The sequence below is a fragment of the Echeneis naucrates genome, chromosome 20 (assembly GCF_900963305.1).
Source record: "Echeneis naucrates chromosome 20, fEcheNa1.1, whole genome shotgun sequence".
Lineage (NCBI taxonomy): Eukaryota > Metazoa > Chordata > Actinopteri > Carangiformes > Echeneidae > Echeneis > Echeneis naucrates.
This window is the reverse complement of record NC_042530.1, coordinates 17,445,422-17,464,473: the sequence shown is the minus strand read 5'-3', so window position 1 is coordinate 17,464,473 and position 19,052 is coordinate 17,445,422. Positions and strand designations below refer to the sequence as shown.

At 40.7% G+C, this 19,052-nt stretch overlaps 1 protein-coding gene across 1 annotated transcript in view; it reads right to left on the bottom strand.

The window, feature by feature from the left end:
- Positions 1-2,729: 2,729 nt before the first annotated feature.
- The window catches only part of abca4a (ATP-binding cassette, sub-family A (ABC1), member 4a), a 40,620-nt gene continuing 24,297 nt past the window's right edge, over positions 2,730-19,052 (bottom strand). Inside the window, exons 22-50 of the mRNA XM_029529504.1 lie at positions 18,816-18,953; positions 18,020-18,198; positions 17,672-17,774; positions 16,544-16,749; positions 16,331-16,378; positions 16,138-16,240; positions 15,647-15,822; positions 15,280-15,404; positions 15,034-15,132; positions 14,763-14,952; positions 14,038-14,132; positions 12,276-12,308; positions 11,672-11,777; positions 11,489-11,563; positions 11,195-11,364; positions 10,848-11,025; positions 10,575-10,690; positions 10,025-10,172; positions 9,809-9,932; positions 9,222-9,351; positions 8,945-9,065; positions 8,782-8,844; positions 8,588-8,694; positions 8,157-8,298; positions 5,428-5,562; positions 5,197-5,300; positions 4,638-4,730; positions 4,243-4,492; positions 2,730-3,993 (exon numbers count right to left, since the gene is read on the bottom strand). Coding sequence (XP_029385364.1) covers positions 3,874-3,993; positions 4,243-4,492; positions 4,638-4,730; positions 5,197-5,300; positions 5,428-5,562; positions 8,157-8,298; positions 8,588-8,694; positions 8,782-8,844; positions 8,945-9,065; positions 9,222-9,351; positions 9,809-9,932; positions 10,025-10,172; positions 10,575-10,690; positions 10,848-11,025; positions 11,195-11,364; positions 11,489-11,563; positions 11,672-11,777; positions 12,276-12,308; positions 14,038-14,132; positions 14,763-14,952; positions 15,034-15,132; positions 15,280-15,404; positions 15,647-15,822; positions 16,138-16,240; positions 16,331-16,378; positions 16,544-16,749; positions 17,672-17,774; positions 18,020-18,198; positions 18,816-18,953 — 3,677 coding nt within the window. The 3' untranslated portion in view covers positions 2,730-3,873. The remainder of the gene's footprint in view (positions 3,994-4,242; positions 4,493-4,637; positions 4,731-5,196; positions 5,301-5,427; positions 5,563-8,156; positions 8,299-8,587; positions 8,695-8,781; positions 8,845-8,944; positions 9,066-9,221; positions 9,352-9,808; positions 9,933-10,024; positions 10,173-10,574; positions 10,691-10,847; positions 11,026-11,194; positions 11,365-11,488; positions 11,564-11,671; positions 11,778-12,275; positions 12,309-14,037; positions 14,133-14,762; positions 14,953-15,033; positions 15,133-15,279; positions 15,405-15,646; positions 15,823-16,137; positions 16,241-16,330; positions 16,379-16,543; positions 16,750-17,671; positions 17,775-18,019; positions 18,199-18,815; positions 18,954-19,052) is intronic.

Sequence of the window (19,052 nt, the reverse complement as noted above, 5' to 3'; positions counted from 1 at the left end):
GATGAAAGAATCCATCCACAGACTCTGACATTTCCGTTCATCCCTTGCAGTTCACACCTGATGTGAACTCAACAGGAGGTGGCAGGCTCTCATCTCTCATTGGCAGAGATGTATCTACAACAAAGAGAGCCGAGATAACAAGCCTGTGACGTCACTCCCCTTTTAAATACGGACTGGGAACTTATGTCGTTCTCTTTCTGGTATTCTTGCTCAGGAGAAGGTTTGCCTTGTCGACCAACGAGATCACCGACAAAAGTGACCTATACACGCGTGCTTCTCCCCCCTTGTTGGAGTTTCACACTTGTTGGACGAGACCCGAACTGGATCCGTGAGAGTCAGCTGCTTCCAACCGAGAAACCTCTCAACTATTACCTGCAGAAGGAAGGAGTTTCTTCACAGATAACTTCTATACCCTGTTGTCCACAAGTTGACCATCCTGTGTTTCATCGCTGCCCCACTGAGAAATCAGGACCGTCATTCTGGAGTAACAAGGATGCCGCGGTCAGCTCCATGCACCGGAGGACCCACTTCTGGATCACACTGATGGACTTGTACACACACAAGTTCCCTCAGGAGAGTGACACAGGTAAGAGGTTGTCTGGGCAGAGATATTAGATTTGTGCATTTGTCGAGCTTAGTGCTCAGTTATTGTTGCCTGTTCTAACAGACCACAGTAATTTAATCACAATCACTCACGCTTGCGTTCACACCTACAGACAATTTAGAGTCACTAGTTAACCTCCTTCCTGGGAGGAAACCGGAGTACCCGGAGGAAACACACATAAACATGGGGAGAACGTGCAAACGCTGCATATTGTGGGGCGACAGTGTACTATGCTGTCGTGTTGCCCTAGTTTGTGTTCACCACTCTAAAATGTTTTTTGTTATCCCATTCAGGATATTTATTAATTTATGTTTGCTCCACTGTGAGTGAAAAGCAAGTTGCTTTGTTAGTTTACAACCAGACACTGGGCTACAGACTACCGTCTGTATGTTGGCAACCGCAGCTCTCCTCTCACAGTCGCAGGACCAAGGGTTAATCTCTCCTCTTCTCGCATTCCTTTCTCTCTCTTATTAAGACACACACCTACACATCCATTCAGTTGCACACAGTTCATGCGTACATCCGATCATCAAATACCGCCGGTGTGTCAACTGATTTGGTTCCCCCAAGTTCCTGTTCACCTTTACGCTGATTTACTGCTGAGTCATGCGTAGTTGCTGTTACTGTACGTACTTAAGGAAGAAACGCAAATAGAAACACACCTGAGTGAAATGGGACAAACCAATGTGTAGGTTACGGATATGTTATTTATGACATTAAGACAATAAATTGAAAATGCATTTGTTAGACCATTCATTGTCAATCTTTGAAATGGATGCCAGATGGATGCCAGCTAGCCTAGCTGTGCGAAAGTAGCCTTCGATAGGTAAACCTCACTGCTGGATCACTTACACTGGTGAGTCAATTTGAAATGGGCTGCTGGCTTACCGGTTAGCATGCTCAACTGACAAATTGATTACATTATTTTTGACACATAACGTTACTATTGATTACCAATCATTTGGAAACGGGCGGAGCGCCTGCGAATAATATATTTCTGCTCCTTGGATACAACCACCGGATTGCGTGCATATTTTTTATGCCTCACGAGCTCAAACATAAATTTGTCTATTTTACAAGCATGAACATACATTCACGTGACAAACGCGCATCCTGGCTGTTGTGATAGACTACTCACGATGTGTATATGATCTATCCTGAATGACCAACCAGACGCTTTCATTGTAATTCTCTAGCTCTGCTGTTTTTTTATTTCTTGTCTCCCTGGTAACAGTAACTATAGACATGTACTTGTGCTACATTCCACTGCTGGTGCTGGTATTTCACAATAAAAAAACATTTGTACATGGAACATCATGAAAACATTACACTGGCCACCCGAACTTATCAACTTTGCGCCCTTGGGAAACTGGGTTGGGAATTAGGTTACGCCCTAGGTTAGTTCCAAATAAATGGACAATTTATATGAAAATCAATGATCCATTAACTGAACACAAAATATTTTTTCCTGAAAGCCTATCCATTATCTGGTATCTCTTGCAAGACAAGCCCATAAAACAGGCTATAGGCTTACATAATTATCATTATGATGATCAACAAGTTAAACTGTTGCATAGACATACTAAGAATTCAGCAACAAAGTATGGTATGTATTCATTAAAAATTATAAACAAATCAACAGGCGTGAACTCGGAGCAAAGAAATCACAAATATACAATTAACTCTTTTCCATTTGAAACCAACCAATCTTGGACCACGTGACTCATCACATGATCCCAGGCGGCCATCTTGACACACAAGCTGTATAGTACTTGGTTTGTCTTAACACCGCTGCTGTTTTCTGTGTTTGGCTTAGCATGAGTGGGTAGTATAGTTTTTGTTAATTGAAACAATTGTTGCCGTTGTTAATTGTTCACACATTATTCATAGAATTTAATAATTTCTGATTTTATAATACCTAATTATCACTGATAATTAGTAATTATATATGATAACCAAGCGCACCCATTTCAAACCCAACACAGAGCATCTTCTCTGTGTGAAATGGATGTATTCTTTAGGCAATAAAGGTAATAATAAGATAACCTAGTCTGAATTTGGAAATGGGTTGGACAAAACAAAATTTTTGGTTTTGTCTATACTACTAGGTATATCTACTATATTGACTTTTTTCAGTATGAGTGAAAAAAGGAATACTGTTATCATGATGTGGTCAATTGTAAAACATAATGGCATCTAATATCAGCAATTAAAATGCTCAGGTTGAATGAAAATTAGACACAGACAGATTAGTTATGCTCAGCTTCTGGTGTACATCTCAGAACTAACTTTCAGAGGAGTATCTCCTGTCATCAGGTATCACTACAGTGTCAAAGACATTAAAAACTTTAGCTCAAAATCTCAACTTTATTTTACAAACATTACTTTAATGACATCTGGTCTTGTAATAACATGAAGTACTTCTTTAATGCAGACAATTTAGCAAAATTTTACACATGCAAAGATTAAACCACACAGTAATTGCATTAAAATATCCAATGATATCGAAACTAATTTCATTATCAGCAGTATGATTTTTGCAGAAATTCATAGCTATATTGCACTAGCAGATGGTTTTGTAGTAGTCAAAAATGTCTGATGCTTCCATAAATTGCTAAGGCTTCTCTTAGTGTGTACTATCTATCTAAAGAAGGCAAAAGCAATCTTTTGGCTTGGCATCTGAAGCAAAACATGCACAAGACTTATGCTTTTCTTCCCCCATTCACATCATCCTGGCATCAGAAAACTACTACAGCAACAGCTACTGTTCAGGACTGATCAGCCCAGAGATCCTTTGTTCCTACTGCCATCAGGCTGTCTCCCTCCATCTATCTTTCTACAATGTACATTAAGTACCAATTACAACCAGAAGATTTTTATTATTTTTTTTATATTTTTAATACAAATCCTCACTACTGTTCCGGGTCCCTGTCATAAGTCCCAAGCTCAGTTTCATTTAGTTTGCAAGGCCTACAAAGTGAGCAGGAAGCAGAGAGCCACGAAATGTTCCCAAATTTCCAAATTTAAAGCCCGCTGACCCTCAAAAGTGAAGTATTTGCAATGGTGTCATCATCACCCAAAAGTTAGATTCTCCAGATGAGTATAGATGAGAAGTGAAGCCTTTTGCACCCAAAGATGGGATAGACATTGAATATATCATTTATGACTTATGGTTTCCCAACCTGAGTTTATGCACCAACTTCTTGTCTCTATGACCAAAAGCTTGGTTTCTCTCAGTCTCTCTTTCAGTTGACCTCGGTGAAAAAGGTTCACTTGCCCAAAGACTTCAGAGGCATGTTGTCAACATATCGCTGTGCCCCAGCAGCTTTTGGATGCAGAACAATAGTGTCATCTTGTCTCATCTGTTGCTTGGCGAAATTCACAAATACCTGCAGGCACATCAAAACATTAAAATTAATGATTTAGAAAAAAAAAAAGATGATTGGAGAAGCTGGTTGACATATTAATGTGGCAGAAAGTTTAAGTGGACTGGCCAACTTCTGCCTTGGTTCCTGAAGTGACTGACTAATAATATTTAATATTCAGTTCACTTCATTTACCAAATTGCATTAATTGAGTAATGACTTTGGATTATATAAAAAGGATTCAGGGAATTAAATTTTTCTAAGCTCAATTACCTGGTCAAGAGTGGTCTGTGACACAGAGTAGTCCTCTATATTTAGCTTGTCTTTGTTGGCCAGGACCATTTGAAAGATTTGAGCCAGAGAGGAGGTGGAGATTTTGTACTGTAAGGTATTGTGGTGTTTCTCTCTCTGGATGCAACCAGGGAAGGTGGTCTCCATGAATGCTTCGGCAGGGTTAAGATCTGGGACACAACCAGTCTTAGCTGCTCTGATCTTCATGGTCACCACATAGCCATCGCCAAATCTATATTCATATAGATTTAAGATCAAGCACGATTGAATGTCAGCTCAGAATCTCAGAATCAGAATATTAATTTGAATATATAGTAACTGAAACGGAATAACTTCATGTACTGAGCTTAAATATGTAATGATGCAGAAAGACCCACTTGTATTTGAGATGCTGGATGGTTCCCAAACACTTGAAAGATCCGTTAACCATAATGGCTAAACGGGTGCACAGTGCTTCGCATTCCTCCATGCTGTGAGGGCAAAATGATAGGGATTGAATTCTGTACTCACTACACAGGTGGAAGGAAAGATTCTGTTCACTGGCTTAACTTAAAATAGCATTTCAATATTGCAAATATACTCAATTCGAAGTAAAGATCAGAGAAAATTAAACAAATTAAAATTTTACTAGGTTATTATACAAAAGGCATCAGAAGTATTCAGTAAAAAGTTTCCCTTGTTATATGCCTTTTACATGACGATGTGGTTCAGTCACAAGTCTATAGTGTTAATGAGAAGATTAATGAGAATGGAAAGAAGATTAGGTATGATGCAAATAAGGGACAACAAGCAATAATGGGAAAAATTGTTATGAAACACAGATGTGCAGGTGTGAATTTGCGACAATCCGTGTCAATGGCTTAAGATTGGTTTTTGAGCAGATGTACTTATATTTTCCACCACTGGCTCACATATTTATAATCACAGCACACCAACCTGTGGGAGGTGAGAACCACGGCTCGTCTTTCCTGAATAATACTCAAAATGGAGTTCCACAAGAAGCGTCTGGAGAGAGGGTCCATACCTGTAGTGGGTTCATCCTGGTGCAACAGAACAACAACAAGAAAGATTAGTGCACACAGAGAAACATCTACCATCTGCCATCTCACATAACTCATCCTAAATCTTTAAATCAAACACAGACACATTATTTCTGGATTGTCTCACCAGGAGAACCAGAGCAGGGCAGCCAATCATGGCAATGGCTGTGGAGAGCTTCCTCCTGTTACCTCCACTATATGTGCCAGCACTCTGACCTGCATACTCTGAGAGACCCAACTTCTGGATGGCCCACTCCGCAACCTGAGCATTAAGAGGGTAAGTCTGACCTCCAAAACATCTTCCCAAAGGTTTATAATAAGTCAATTTTATAACGAACACTATCACTTGCACTATGATCCAGCAGGACCAGAAGTTGGTATTTACACAAAAACTGGTAGCCATATGTGTTCAAGTAATTACTAAATAGGTTTAATACTGGGAACGCATCAGAAAATACAGAGATTCTCACAATTTGCAAAATGATGAACAGTTCAAAACTCTAGAAAACTTATCAAGGCAGCGAGTACAGTAGATGCAGCACTTACTCTGAGAATTTTACCACAGCTATAAATGCTGACTGAAACTATTTCTTGTAAGTGTTGGTATAAGTCTTGAGGTAACCATGTTGGAAATCTATTGTTAATCTAGCCAAAGTGGTGAATAGGACACAAGTGCTGTTATGATCCCCATGTTAGAGAAATGGTCAAGCCACTTTTACTCTGATTTATAAATCTTTAAAATTCCATAGCTGTTTTGAAGCTTAGGTGCCTTCCATTTACGGTCAGCCCTTCTGCATTCTTTGTTCTCTCAATTTGTTACTGCATAGATATTTCTCCATGCTGCTTTATGTCTATCAGGGTGATTGGAACATTAGAAGCACAATGGTGCCATTCTCATGGTCAGTCTATGATATTCACAATGCTCAAGCGTTTAGTTTAGTTTATTAATTTATAATATCATGGACAATCTCAGTCAATGGACAGTAGCAATAATAGTAAAAAGGGAAGTTTTAGCCAACATGGCTAATATCCAGCTGTAGTCCCAGGCCAGATGACAATAGGCACCCTAAAAAGAACAGTGCATTAATTAAAACGAGAGAGTTAAGAGAGAAGAAGAACAAGTTAAATCAATAAAGATAAAAGAGAACAGTAAAACATCAATACAGTCATGCAAAAATAACACATACTATATGACCACACGCAATACATCATCACATACAATCACATTCATCGAACCATGTTTTTAACTTGGCTGTAAAAGTGGAGTATAATATGGGTGGGAAGTGAGTTATAGTTTCTCATCTTCTCAGCTCAGAAGTTTGTGTTTGTGTAGGATGGTACAATGATGTGAGCTGTTTGGTTTCTGGTCCAAAATTTTAAGGGTTTTCTTCAACAGGGTTTGCAATGGCTTCAGTGCCGAGCCATTGCCTTGTCCCCAGCTTGTGAGCCAGTATGTCACAGTAGATGTGACATGATCACTTTTTGACTAATTTTTTTAATGTGTGTTTTAAAGGTTAAATTGGAGTCAATAATGATTCCCAGATATTTCACTTCTGACACAATAGATATATTATTACCTGAGATTGTTATATTTAGCACAATGTTACATTTCCTTTCAGTAAAGAACATTCCTACAGTTTTTTTTTCATTAAGTTGAAGGCAGGAACAGTTTAGCCATTTAGAGATCTGCTCTGACGCTGAGGTGAGTTTAGCAGCTGCCATCTGCTTTGTCCTGGCATGCACATATATTATAGTGTCATTTACATATAATTGGGTTTCCACATCAGGACAGACAGATGGCAGGTCATTGATATATAAAGAAAACAGTAGTGGACCGAGTATTAACCCTAGTGGTACTCTGGTATGCAAGTCAAGAGCTGGAGAAAGTTGACTGGCAACAATAACTTGTTGACAATAATATTAATTTATGGTCAGATAGAACAGTAACAGGCTCTGACAGGCATAAAAAAATCTATATTAGAGTTGTAAAGAAGATGAGGTGAGGCTACGGTTAATATGTCCTCCAAAGACGCACTTCGGTTTATGTTGTTTGTCCCAGATCACTAAAGATTTATTAACAGCTCTGAAGAAGTTTAGTTTGCGGTGCTTTTTTAAAACAGGGTTAATACTGGTTTTGGGTTAGGGTTAGTGTTGCGCATGGTGGTTTTTCCTAATGACGCGATGACCTTGAACACAACACCCGACCTCCTGGTCTGCTGGATTGCAGGAGTCAGTCAGGTTAGAGACGTGTTGCGGGAAAGGAGACAGTTTTCCCATGGCTTCTTTGGCTTCCCCTTCGCCAGGTGCACCCGCACATGGTTGATCCCAGCCTCCAACACTACTGCAGGAAAACTAACCCTTTCCTCGTCTTTGTTGAGGATATTTCCGGTGTTCTGGCCTAGGCACTGATGTATGTCCCCAGATAGCAATAGGTAAAGTGTTATGGTGATGAGATTGTTATGTTGCTGCTTGCCTCGGACTACACTATTGTGCTTGTGTTGATATTGGCTGGCAGTGAAAACAAAAGCTTGCATTAAAGGACGCAGCCAGAATGCTTGAAAGTGTCTCGATGCACTGTGAAGTTACAAGGAGCCTCCTTTACATTCAAAAGAAGAACCAGGGTCTAAGAAGTTTAAAATCAATCCAAATGTTAAAAGCGCTTGGAGAGCCGATGTTGCACCTGTACTGCCAGCTGCCACCATCTTTTGTTTTTTTTTTATGTTCTACTGTCTGCCTGTCTAAGCTGCCAATCACCAACTGTTCTATTTGCGAAGTATTATGCACCTGTTACAAGCTTATAATCTTCCTAAATTAATTTCTTATTTGTCACGTTTCCCATTTTAATCTCAACCTCACCGTGCTGATCTCAGTCTCTGGGACTCCCCGAAGGCGGGCGTAAAGGTGTAGATGTTCTCTACCTGTCAGCAATTCATCTATGGCATCAAACTGGGGGCAATATCCCATGTTCTGGTGAACATTCAGGATGTTGGTTAAAATGCTGCCAGAAAAGAAAAAAGAAACCAGTGAGCAACAAACATTTCACCAATATATCTTCCATATACAGTTAATGTATACAAGTTGTATATATTATAGAACAGAAGAGACTTTGTAATACATTTGCTTTATTGGAAGCTAAAAGCATGATTTGACTTTGCATCACCTCTGGGTCCCTATGGAATAGGGGCAATACTGACATATGCACATGCTTATTAGAGCGTTTTCTATTCAAATTCAGACTGCTGGATATCAGTCTCAATACTGATATTTAAGACCAACATATCACTAACTTGTGACCAGCAATGGAGGCTTCTCCTGAGGTGACACCAATGTCGCCTGTCAACATCTTGAATGTGGTGGTCTTGCCTGCTCCATTTACTCCCAGGAGACCAAAGCACTGCCAAAGATCAGAAAAAACAGCACCTATAATGTGAAAAGAATATTTCTTTTGTGCCGCAAATCGTATCAGTTTCAGTGTACCAACCTCTCCAGGTGATACTCCAACACAGATTCGGTCCACTGCAGGGATGATTGTTCCTGTGTATGTCTGACAAGTCCAGATGAAAACTGAATTAGGAAGGATGTTTACATTTTCACTTTATCCATTGTCCTTCATAGACCATATTTTGAAAAGAAAAATGTTTTACCTTGGAAAGGTCCCTTATGCGTAAAATATCATTTGTTTTTACAGGCCGGTAGATAAGTTCTCTTTCCTCAGCCACATCTGCATCTTCATCTATAATAGGAGGCTTTGGACAATCTGATATCCTGTGAAGAGAGAACCAGTCATCAAATTTTTCATTAGTCCATTAACAGATAACATCATATTTAAAGTTGTGTTATTGGCAACAACTACTCTGCATCTTATTATACACATTACAGAATACACCGACACAGAAAATTGGTATTAGAATTCAAACTCACCAGTTATTCAGGAAGAAGCGATACTGGAAGAGAGTGTTAAGGATGAAATAGACAAACCCCTCAACAGCCATGCAGAACAGGTTCTTTCCAATGTAGTCCCAATTATAGGGGTCTGCACTGTAGTCCTCCCCTGAAAAAAACGTAAGCATAAGGCATCAATCAGTGACACCAGGAACATTTATCTTCTTAAGAGCTGTTGTGTTTCCTCAACATGTGGAGTTCCAGTTTATTTCTCTATCTTGAAAAATAAAGAGGATATTATCAGGACTCAAAATCTGAGTTTAAGTTAGTTAGTTTAGAGCTAGTTAATTTTTTTTTCAATACTTTTATTTATTTTACTTTCTATTTAGTGAAATGTCAAACCTAGACATATCTTTAACATCATGTGGGGAGAATTCATCAGAAAGTAATCGGTGCACGACTGGGTAGTAGAGTGTCCAGATCTGCAGGTGAACAGCTTGAGGATAGTTAAGATGAGTTAAAGTAACATTTCTGATGCAGGCAATGACCCAGCATCATTTAGAGTGCTCTGATAGTGGCTGACAGTTGGGCAAAATGGGACTGTAAAGCTTTTATACGTCTCTTACCAAAGCGAGCAAAGATATCAGTCACGGCCTGGTTCATGGCCATGTCTATGAGACCTCGGCCCAGACAATAGTGGGGGAAGATGAGCAGCACAGTCTTTAGCAGCTGATTGAACTTGTACAAAGCCTACAAAACAGCCCCAAAGTATGTGAATAAGGACAAGATGGAAGATGGACAAATGTATAGAAATTTATGGAAAAGGAGAACTCTGGCCTTACTGTGGTTCCCTCAAAAAGGTCCAGGATGAAGGTGATGGCGCTGCTGTTGATGCCAATGAAGAGGTTGATACATGACAGAGTGACATAGGCTGTGCTGGGAACACTGAATATGTAGGACATGGGGTACATCATGGGTGTTACAGACCAGCTGAGAGAAAGAGAGAGAGTTTAGGGGGCCTGCCAAGCACAGTTAAAATCTAATAACAGATGCAGAATACTGTTCAGCACTCAATATTTTTGCAAACCAGTTGTGTGTGCTGGCTGTACAGATGGGTGCTATTAAGGCTATCTGTGAAATCCTAACATTTTGCATCCAAAATATACGACAATAAAATTGTTCATCAAAGAATGAACCGCACTTTTAACAGGAGACAGTAGTTTGCAATAAGGAAAAATAAGAGACTGTACATTCAGCTTTACCTGTTGTGTTAAACTGCAAAATACAAGTTGAAAAGCCAGTGTCATTTCAAAGTAAGAACTGCTTTAAATCAAACTACATTTAAAATGGCCATGTTGAATTTACTGTTTCTCTTCATTTTGTTTGTCATACCCGTAAAACATAAGTAAGGCAATAAGTGGTTGGAGGTTGGTTGATGACGTGTAGCACTTCTTGTCAAAATAGATGAAAATTTCCACAACCATTGCTGCACTGATGGAGTAATTCACCTGTGGAGAGAACATGGTCACAGATTATATCAGTGTTTACAGGGTAAAGAAAGGGTAATGAATGTCATTATCCTTATCGTTACATCCCCTTATTTACTGCTCACAGACAACTGTCAGGCAATAGTGCAAATTTGAGAGAGTAACATGGCTATTGTACCATGTCCCAGAGAAAGTTAGCCATCCAGTAGACCAGTGGACTGACACCACTGACAAACTGTAGGTGCTTGGCCTGGGTGACCCTCTCCTGGATGAGATAAAGAACAAAGCTAGCTGGGACGAAGGACATGGCGAAGATGACACAGATGGCCACCACTGCGTCCACTGAGGTTGTCAGTCTGGGGAAATGTCAGAGAAATGAGTTCCAATGTGTTAATGTCAATGAAAAATATTTGCTATTGTTACAAATGTTATTAGAGGCTCTTAAATAAAACAGACTTGGTTTTAAACATGTTCCAGGTTATGAAATATAATTAGATGAGGAGTATGTGTGTACTGGTCACTCACACAGTGATCTCAGACAGTTGCTCCTTGGTGAGGTTCAGCGGATGGTTAATAGCAGTGATTCCATATTCGTCCAGGTTAGCTCCTTTGGCGAGGTTTGCCCGGAGGATGGCGTTGTTGGCCACATTCATGAACGACACCATACCATGCCAACCCTTATTGTTAAACCACACCTGTGTAGAAAGCAGAGGGTGATATCGGACCACAGCCTATTTATAATATTGATGACATATTTTTTCAACAATGAGTAAAACAAATCAGAGTGATGTAGATTTCATCTGGCTTAAGTGGACTTACCTTGACATTGTTAGGAGTTTCCATATACCTGATGAATGCTCCTATGTCCTTCAGTGTTTGTTTAGAGTATTTGCCCTTTGGCCAAAAATATAGGAGAGTTCAGTGATTAACACACAGAAACAAAGGGAAAAAATGCACACAAACGTATGCAAATAAATCATTTGGAGTTATATATAGCGTTACCCCAGTCACATTGAGCAGTCGTCCAAGCTGTGCTGCAACATCTTGGATGGTCTTTGGCTGCAACTCTAAAATAGGAAGCTGCCCTCCCACTGATATACCTCCATATCTGGACACCACAGAGAAAGGGACAATGTTTGAAACTCCAGCTACTGCAGACTGGGTGCCAAGAACTCCAACAGGAACAAATATAACAAAAAAAGTGGCAAGGAGAACAAAGGCTTCCAGTTTGGGATGGGATGACAGAGATCTCTTGCTTCTGAAGGACAGCAGGATTGCAGCTGAGAGGAAGGTAGTGCTCAGCAAACAGGAGGTTGAATTCCTTTATCGGGGAAATGTTGTAAGCCATTGATGGTAACCTTACATAATGGTCACAGTGAGACTGATTTTAGCACAACTTACTCCACTAGTAGGCTGACCAGTAGACTCAGGTGGGACTATGGAGCTGCGTGTCTAAGCATTTCATTTGTAATGCTTAATTGTGTTTTTACAGTTAATATAAAAACTCAAAATCTGTATGGTCATGGTTTTTACAGCCTTTTTTCTGTTTAAACATACAGTACATCTTTTCTTACAAAAAGGCAGAGAGCCGCAAATTTGAGCTTACCTTTGTTCATTGACCCAATATTTGCTCTTTAGGCTGGAAAGAAATCACACACATATTACATTCTATTCTGTCTCTTTTACACCACACATCAAATCAGATGTATTTATATATCGCCAAATCACAACAAAGTCACATCAAGACACTTTACATATAGAGCAGGTCTAGACCAAACTCTTTATAAAATGATCTAAAGAGACCCAACAGATCCCCCAGTTGGCGACAGTGGCAAGGAAAAACTTCCTTTACGGAGAAGTAACCTCGGGCAGAACCAGGCTCGAGGGGGGGGGGGGGGGGGGCATCTGTCTCGACCAGTTGGGTTGAGAAAGAGAAGGGGTGGGATGGGGGGGGGGGTAGGTAGAGAAGCAGAGCAGGAGAACAGGCAGGAACATATGATGCTGCATGAGGTTCATAGAAATGATGCTGGATGAAGTTCATAGAGATATGGGACCAGCAGGTGTTGCAGGAACACGGGATGGTGATGAGTCACCACCTGCAGGATGAGGACAGGGAGAGAGAGGAGAGGAACTGGGAGAGACAGAGACTTTGGCAGAACATGGTTAGTAAATGCAGTATAAATGCTTAGAACTGGAAGAAGCAAGGATTTCATAGAAACATGGTTATTGATATGTCAGCGCATGAAAGTGGGGGGGGGGGGTTCAGTCCTTCCCCCAGCAGCCTAGGCTTACAGCAGCATAGCAAAAGAGTAGATGGACTTTAACTTTTTAACTATAAGCTCTGTCAGACAGGAAAGTTTTAAGCCTGGTCTTGAAAATTACTAAAGAGTTCGCCCCCCCGGGACCGATACTGGGAGTTGGTTCCATAGAAGAGGAGCCTGATAACTGAACGATCTGCCTCCAGATTTACTCTTGGAGACTCTAGGAACCACAAGTAAACCTCCATCTAGAGAGCGGAGTGGCCTACTAGGACAGTAAGGAACTATGATATGAGGGAGCTTGGCCGTTAAGAGTGTTATGTATCATTGTTGTGTTATTGTGTTTTATGTATGTGCGTTAACCTCATCTCATTTTTCTCCATGCCTTTCATTAGTAAGATGCAGTTGACAATTGGGAGTGATTGAGGTCCACCTGCTTGAACCTGTGGGCAGGCCTATATTAGCACTCCTTCCCTCATCCTCGCTCTCTCTCAACTCCCTGGAACAACAGCCAGCGTTTGTTTCTGTTGCTTTGGTTTGGTCCTTTGTTTTCTCTTAAATGTGATCTGTTTTCATTTATCCTTGTCTTGTGCTCCTCATTATGTTGCGGCTCTGAGCCAGTTGTAACAAGAGCTTTATATATTAACAGAAGGATTTTAAATTCTATTCTGTATTTTACTGGCAGCCAATGAAGAGCAACTAACACAGGAGAGATGTGATCTCTTTTCCTAGTTCCTAGATGTTTCTGATTTTCCTAATGCTTCTCAGGTGGAAGAAAGCTGCCCTACTGACTTGTTTTATGTGAGGGACAAAAGTTACTCCAAGGTTTCTTACAATGGAGCTGGAAGCCAAAGTAATGCCGTCCAGACTGATTTGATGATTAGATAGCGTTTCTCTGAGGTGCTTAGGGCCGAGTACAATAACTGCAATTTGGTCTGAATTTAGAAGTAAAAAATTGATACATCTGATACATGCATTTCTACATTGCAGTGAAGTTACTTACAGAGTCCTTCGGTATACAGAGAATGTATCTGAAGTACACTTACGTCACAATGTAAATTTAATCTGAACTGTTTGCTTTCTGGACAAAAGGAGCAGAGCATATAATACCTTTGTCTGATGAGGCTTGGGTAGGTTTTCACCAGGTAGTCAGAGATGTTTCTGCCTGTCAGGTCCATGAGAACATCCCCTGTTGACTGGATCCTCTGATGAAAATAATACACAGTGTACATTAATTAAGACCTAACAATTTTCTGTATCTGTTCCTATGATGATTTCAGTTGAATGCATGGATTTTTTTCCCTGCATTTTCCTTTACACCACAAGGCGTGCCACCTTTTCATGAGATTGATGCACTTGTCCTGCAGCTAAATATTTTATTATTACAGTTCGTGTGTGTCCATCACCAGCCCTCCCTGGAAGCTAGTTTGTTGGTCTTTATTGAGTGAAATGACCTTATGAGGCAGGGACGGCAGTGCTACATCTCAGTGAATACAGGGGAGAATAAAGCACAGACAGGATGGACAGCAGAAAGGAAGCGGAAGGTGCTGGTAGGGACGAGTGGAGTGAAGCATGCTATGCATTTCATGCCACCTCACTCAAGAATATGAGTCCAGAGGGTTTCTGTGTAGATCCCTGGAGAAATGGCGAGCTGACAGGTGAAACCACACACTGCTGACCCACCAGGCAAAGAGACCCACTCAGGGGCCTAAGCAATGCCCCGATGGGCGTACACAGTGGCAGAGTGCCTGAGGTGTGAGGCTGTGGTGCTGTGAATACATGTGAATACAGGGAATGAATACACAAGAGTCAGCATCAGTGACCCAATCACCAACCTGTGGAGGTGGCAAGCCTCCAGCTCCCTCAGGGCACACAGGCAGCATGCTGAGTTTCCTGGGTGTGCTGCACTGACAGTGTGGAGACGGTCTGAGGGAGTTCCACTCTGGACCAGCCAGCTTATCGATCAGAGTGGGGTTGACCAGGGGCATCTCCCACTCTGTGGTGATGTTATTACATGGGAAATCACTGTGAAAGGAAGAGCATGGAACATGTGGTCAGCAAAGCAGCTCAGATGGCAGAAAAAAAAGATTTAAAAATATTACTCACTCCAGTGGTTCATCCACCATGCAACGAGTCCCAAAGCCTGGTTTGTCCAGCAACACTTTACCGAAGTATCTCATCTGAGCATCCAAAGGCTGCTCATTACTGCAGTGGAAAATAATGCATGAACACCGACACGATCCATCAATTCATGAATTTTGGCTATTATTATCCATGTGTAATGAAAAATATTGGAACTCTTACAATTGCTAAATAGCACAAAGCAGTTTATATATTAGTGTTTATAATCACCTGAAGAAGGTGTACTGTCGTCCATACATCCAAGGAGTCAGAGTCAGACTCGGATACTCTCCGAAGGGTGGAACAATCAGAGTGAATGTCAGTGCCAGGAAAACAAAGCTGGCTGGCAGCACAATCTACCAGAAACAGAGACATAAAAATCTGATTAAAACTGTGTCCTATGTGGGACACAATGTCCAGTCTGCTTATTGTTTCAATTTCTCCATCAAAATTTTTTTTCTTGAAATAAAAAAAACATCACTAGCCAGAATGTTGAAGTTAACTCTGTCTTCAGATATCAATTTTATAAAATGCTTCAAAAATTACACTGTAGTTGTGGATGTGAGAATTATTTCATAATGAGTTATAGCAAGGTTACCTGAGCAAAAAAATCTTTATAAGAGCGGGTGGTGTGATGCAGCCTCTTGATTAGCAGTGCGAAGAACTGTTTGAGGGTTAGACAAAGGCCTCTGACCTGGTAAGATCCCCTTCCTGCACCACCATCTAAGACATCACATAGACCCTGGCCATTGCCATGCAAAGCTCCGTCTGTCTCTGGAACCAAGAGTTAAAATGAAGTTGGGCAAATTGACTTGCACAGGCAGTTGGAGTAAGCTAGAGCAAAGACACCAGCCAGCAAGCCAAGCACACTCAGTCCTCTCTGAATAGAGATCATCATGTGTCGCTATTATGACTCTATGGGTACAAAGTTTAGCATCTTTTGCATCTTAGTGTTCCAGATTAAACTGTTACTTGTTCACATGACACTAATAAAATTCCCCAAGATGAAGCTCTCTACGTTAAACTGTTGTTTTACTGTGTTTTGCTCCACAACAGCATCGGTCTCTGTCAGCTGAAAGCCAGTGTCACCTTTTAATGGTTCCATATCAACAGCCGCTCTGTTGAGTCCACAGAGACTTGGTTGAGAAATCAGCTGCACTGTTTTTTTGAGAGTATGATACAAAGCATAGAGCTCAGGTGACGAAAAGGAGATGGAAGAAACAAAGACACAACAAACTATTAGGAAAAGAAGAATGTGCTAGAAAAACTTCATACCTGGTGCACATTTCCTGTTGGTTGCATTCCCATCAGCGGTGACCTTTAGGAAGATCTATAAAAAAGTCAGGACTAGAGATGAACTAAGATATAATGTTCTATGGTTAAATTGCTGTAATAAAACTGCAGGAACAACAATATACATGTGAATGTATATTATTATTCTTTTTCTACTGTATACTACACTGCTACCATTTCTTGTGCTATTAATTCCACGCACTTCCTCCAGTGATGTGTCAGACACCCCAAAGCTGCTAAGGCCGATGTCCACCATAGTTTCCTCCAGCTCCCTGAAGAGGCTTGCATATGTCCTAGGCTGGAAGTTACGGTTGGGAAGCAGATAGGTCAGCTCCTGGCCGATGACCTCGATCAGACGAGCCTCCGGCACATGGTGATGTACCAGAGCTGTGATTCTTTCCATGTTACCTGGAGATGAGTGAAAGAAGGCAATGATGCTTCTAATTGCTATCAGGGCTGCTGTGTGAGTTTTACATTTTCCCTGTATCTCCTGACAAAACTTTGTATTTTAACCTGTTGACAGAAGTCTTACTCCTACTACATGCTATATCTTATTTCCATTACTTTTAAAGTTATTAAAGCCTTCTTTTATAATCCCCCACTCTTATCTTTACTCTACAGTACACTCTACAGTGACACTACACCCTGTACAGAGAGTACAGGGTGTTCCTCTGTGTGTAGACACCAGATACAGTTAATACAGTGCCGTGAAAACATAATTCCCCCCCTTGTTAAATGATGAGGTAACTGTGATTAATCATATTATTGTGGAAAGCTGAGTTCAATTTCATAGCCACACCCAGGCCTGATTGCTGCCAGACCTTTCAAATCAAGAGATCACTTAAATAGACCCTGTCTGACAAGGTGAAGTAGGCCATATTAAACCCAAGACAAAATTCCTCCAGCGATGTGAGACTCATTGCAAGTTATCGCAAATGCTTGACTGCAGCTGCTAAGGGTGGTTCAACCAGTTATTAGGTTTAGGGGGCAATTACTTTTCACATGGGCCATGTAGGTTCAGATGGCCCCCCTCGCCCCCCTTAATAAATAACATTGGCACTTAAAACTGCATTTTGTGTTTACTTGTGAGTTAGCTGATAAACTTGTATTTAATTACTTGATCTGAAATGGCCAAGAATGACAAAGGTGCAAATAAAGTAAGAAATCGGTAAAAGGGGCAAATACTTTTTCACAGCACTGTAAATAGACTGCATAAAGGTGCTATTTTATTAATACATTTGAAGAAGAAAACTACACTAAAACAGGTTTGGGTAAAGGGCCAGTGCACTTAGCATCACAAAAAGATTAAAGGACGTTAAGCTGGCCTTACCGTCCATCTGTCTGTCTGCGGCCTGGCTCTCCTCCATATTCACTTTAAACTTTGCACATTTTGAGCAGTTGCAGGAGCATTCCTCTGTACAGTCACAGCTAATCTGGAGGACCATATATTGCAATTGAGTATCATTTTATGAATTTTTTTTTTTTTTTTTTTTGAGCCTCTTGCATTTTTGCTTTCCCTTGGTCTGATAAAGAGACAAATCACATTGTGGATACCATAAATAATTTGATTATTTCTTAATTGACCAGAGTAATTCAGGTTAAATGCTTCTTTTTAAAACTACCCCTCCACCATTTTAGCCAAAACGTTTCATGATATTCTTGGAAATCTTTTTCTCACCTGGGAGGTGCCATGTTTCATTTGTCGTACAAGTGTGAGGTAGAAACCAGCACCAAAGCAATTCTTGAGGAAGACTGGGGAGCCACAGCAGTAGAGGCGACCCTGAGAGATGATAGCCACTCGGTCACTCAGCAGGTCGGCCTCATCCATGTGGTGGGTGGACATTATCAATGTACGGCCTATATACCAGACATGATTGTATGATGGTGGGATGAAGAGAGAGAAAGGAAATAAATTGGATGAGTCATATTTTTCTGAGGAGGAATACAAGGAAAAACTCCATATTCACTCGTGATACAAAGGTTTCAGTTAAGCTGGTCTGGCTGTGGTGTTCCTTTATATATGGTATCAATTCCTATTAGTGTGTACTGAACAAGTTCCATAGTTTTTGGGCAGTCTGCTTTAGTTGAACTGAATTAGATGTCCTGTCAATGCTGCTTCAGCTTGCTTTTCAGCATGCTTTGTGCCATAAGGTTAAATTAAGTGTGGTCAAACCTGCCAGACCTGTTCACTGTCAAACATTTACACTTGAGATCTCTGCTAATTGTATGTTAAGCAGTCCAGTGGTGCTCATGACAAGATTCAAAGCTCATATTATGTATCATCTCATTTAATGCATAATGATACACGTTTCAAGTCAAAATAGAAACTGATTTGATAAAACTTCTGTAACCTGAGGTAAGACCTCTGCAATACCATGACATTAGACTGTATAACTTCAGTATAACCAGGAGGTCTGCAGTACCATTACATTTGACTGTATAATGTCAGTATAAGCAGGAGGTGCCAGTAGTACCTGCACGGTATTTCAGCAGCAGGTCCCAAATGGAGCGTCTAGAGTAGGGGTCCACTCCAGAAGTGGGCTCATCCAGAATGACCACCTTGGTCCCACCAACAAATGCCAAAGCAACTGACAGCTTCCTCTGCATGCCCCCTGGATTTGGATGTAAAGTACAGTACAGTACTGCACATATTTGTGTGTGTGTGTGTGTGGTTTTCCATGGCACGAAGCAAAATACATCTGTACCCAGAC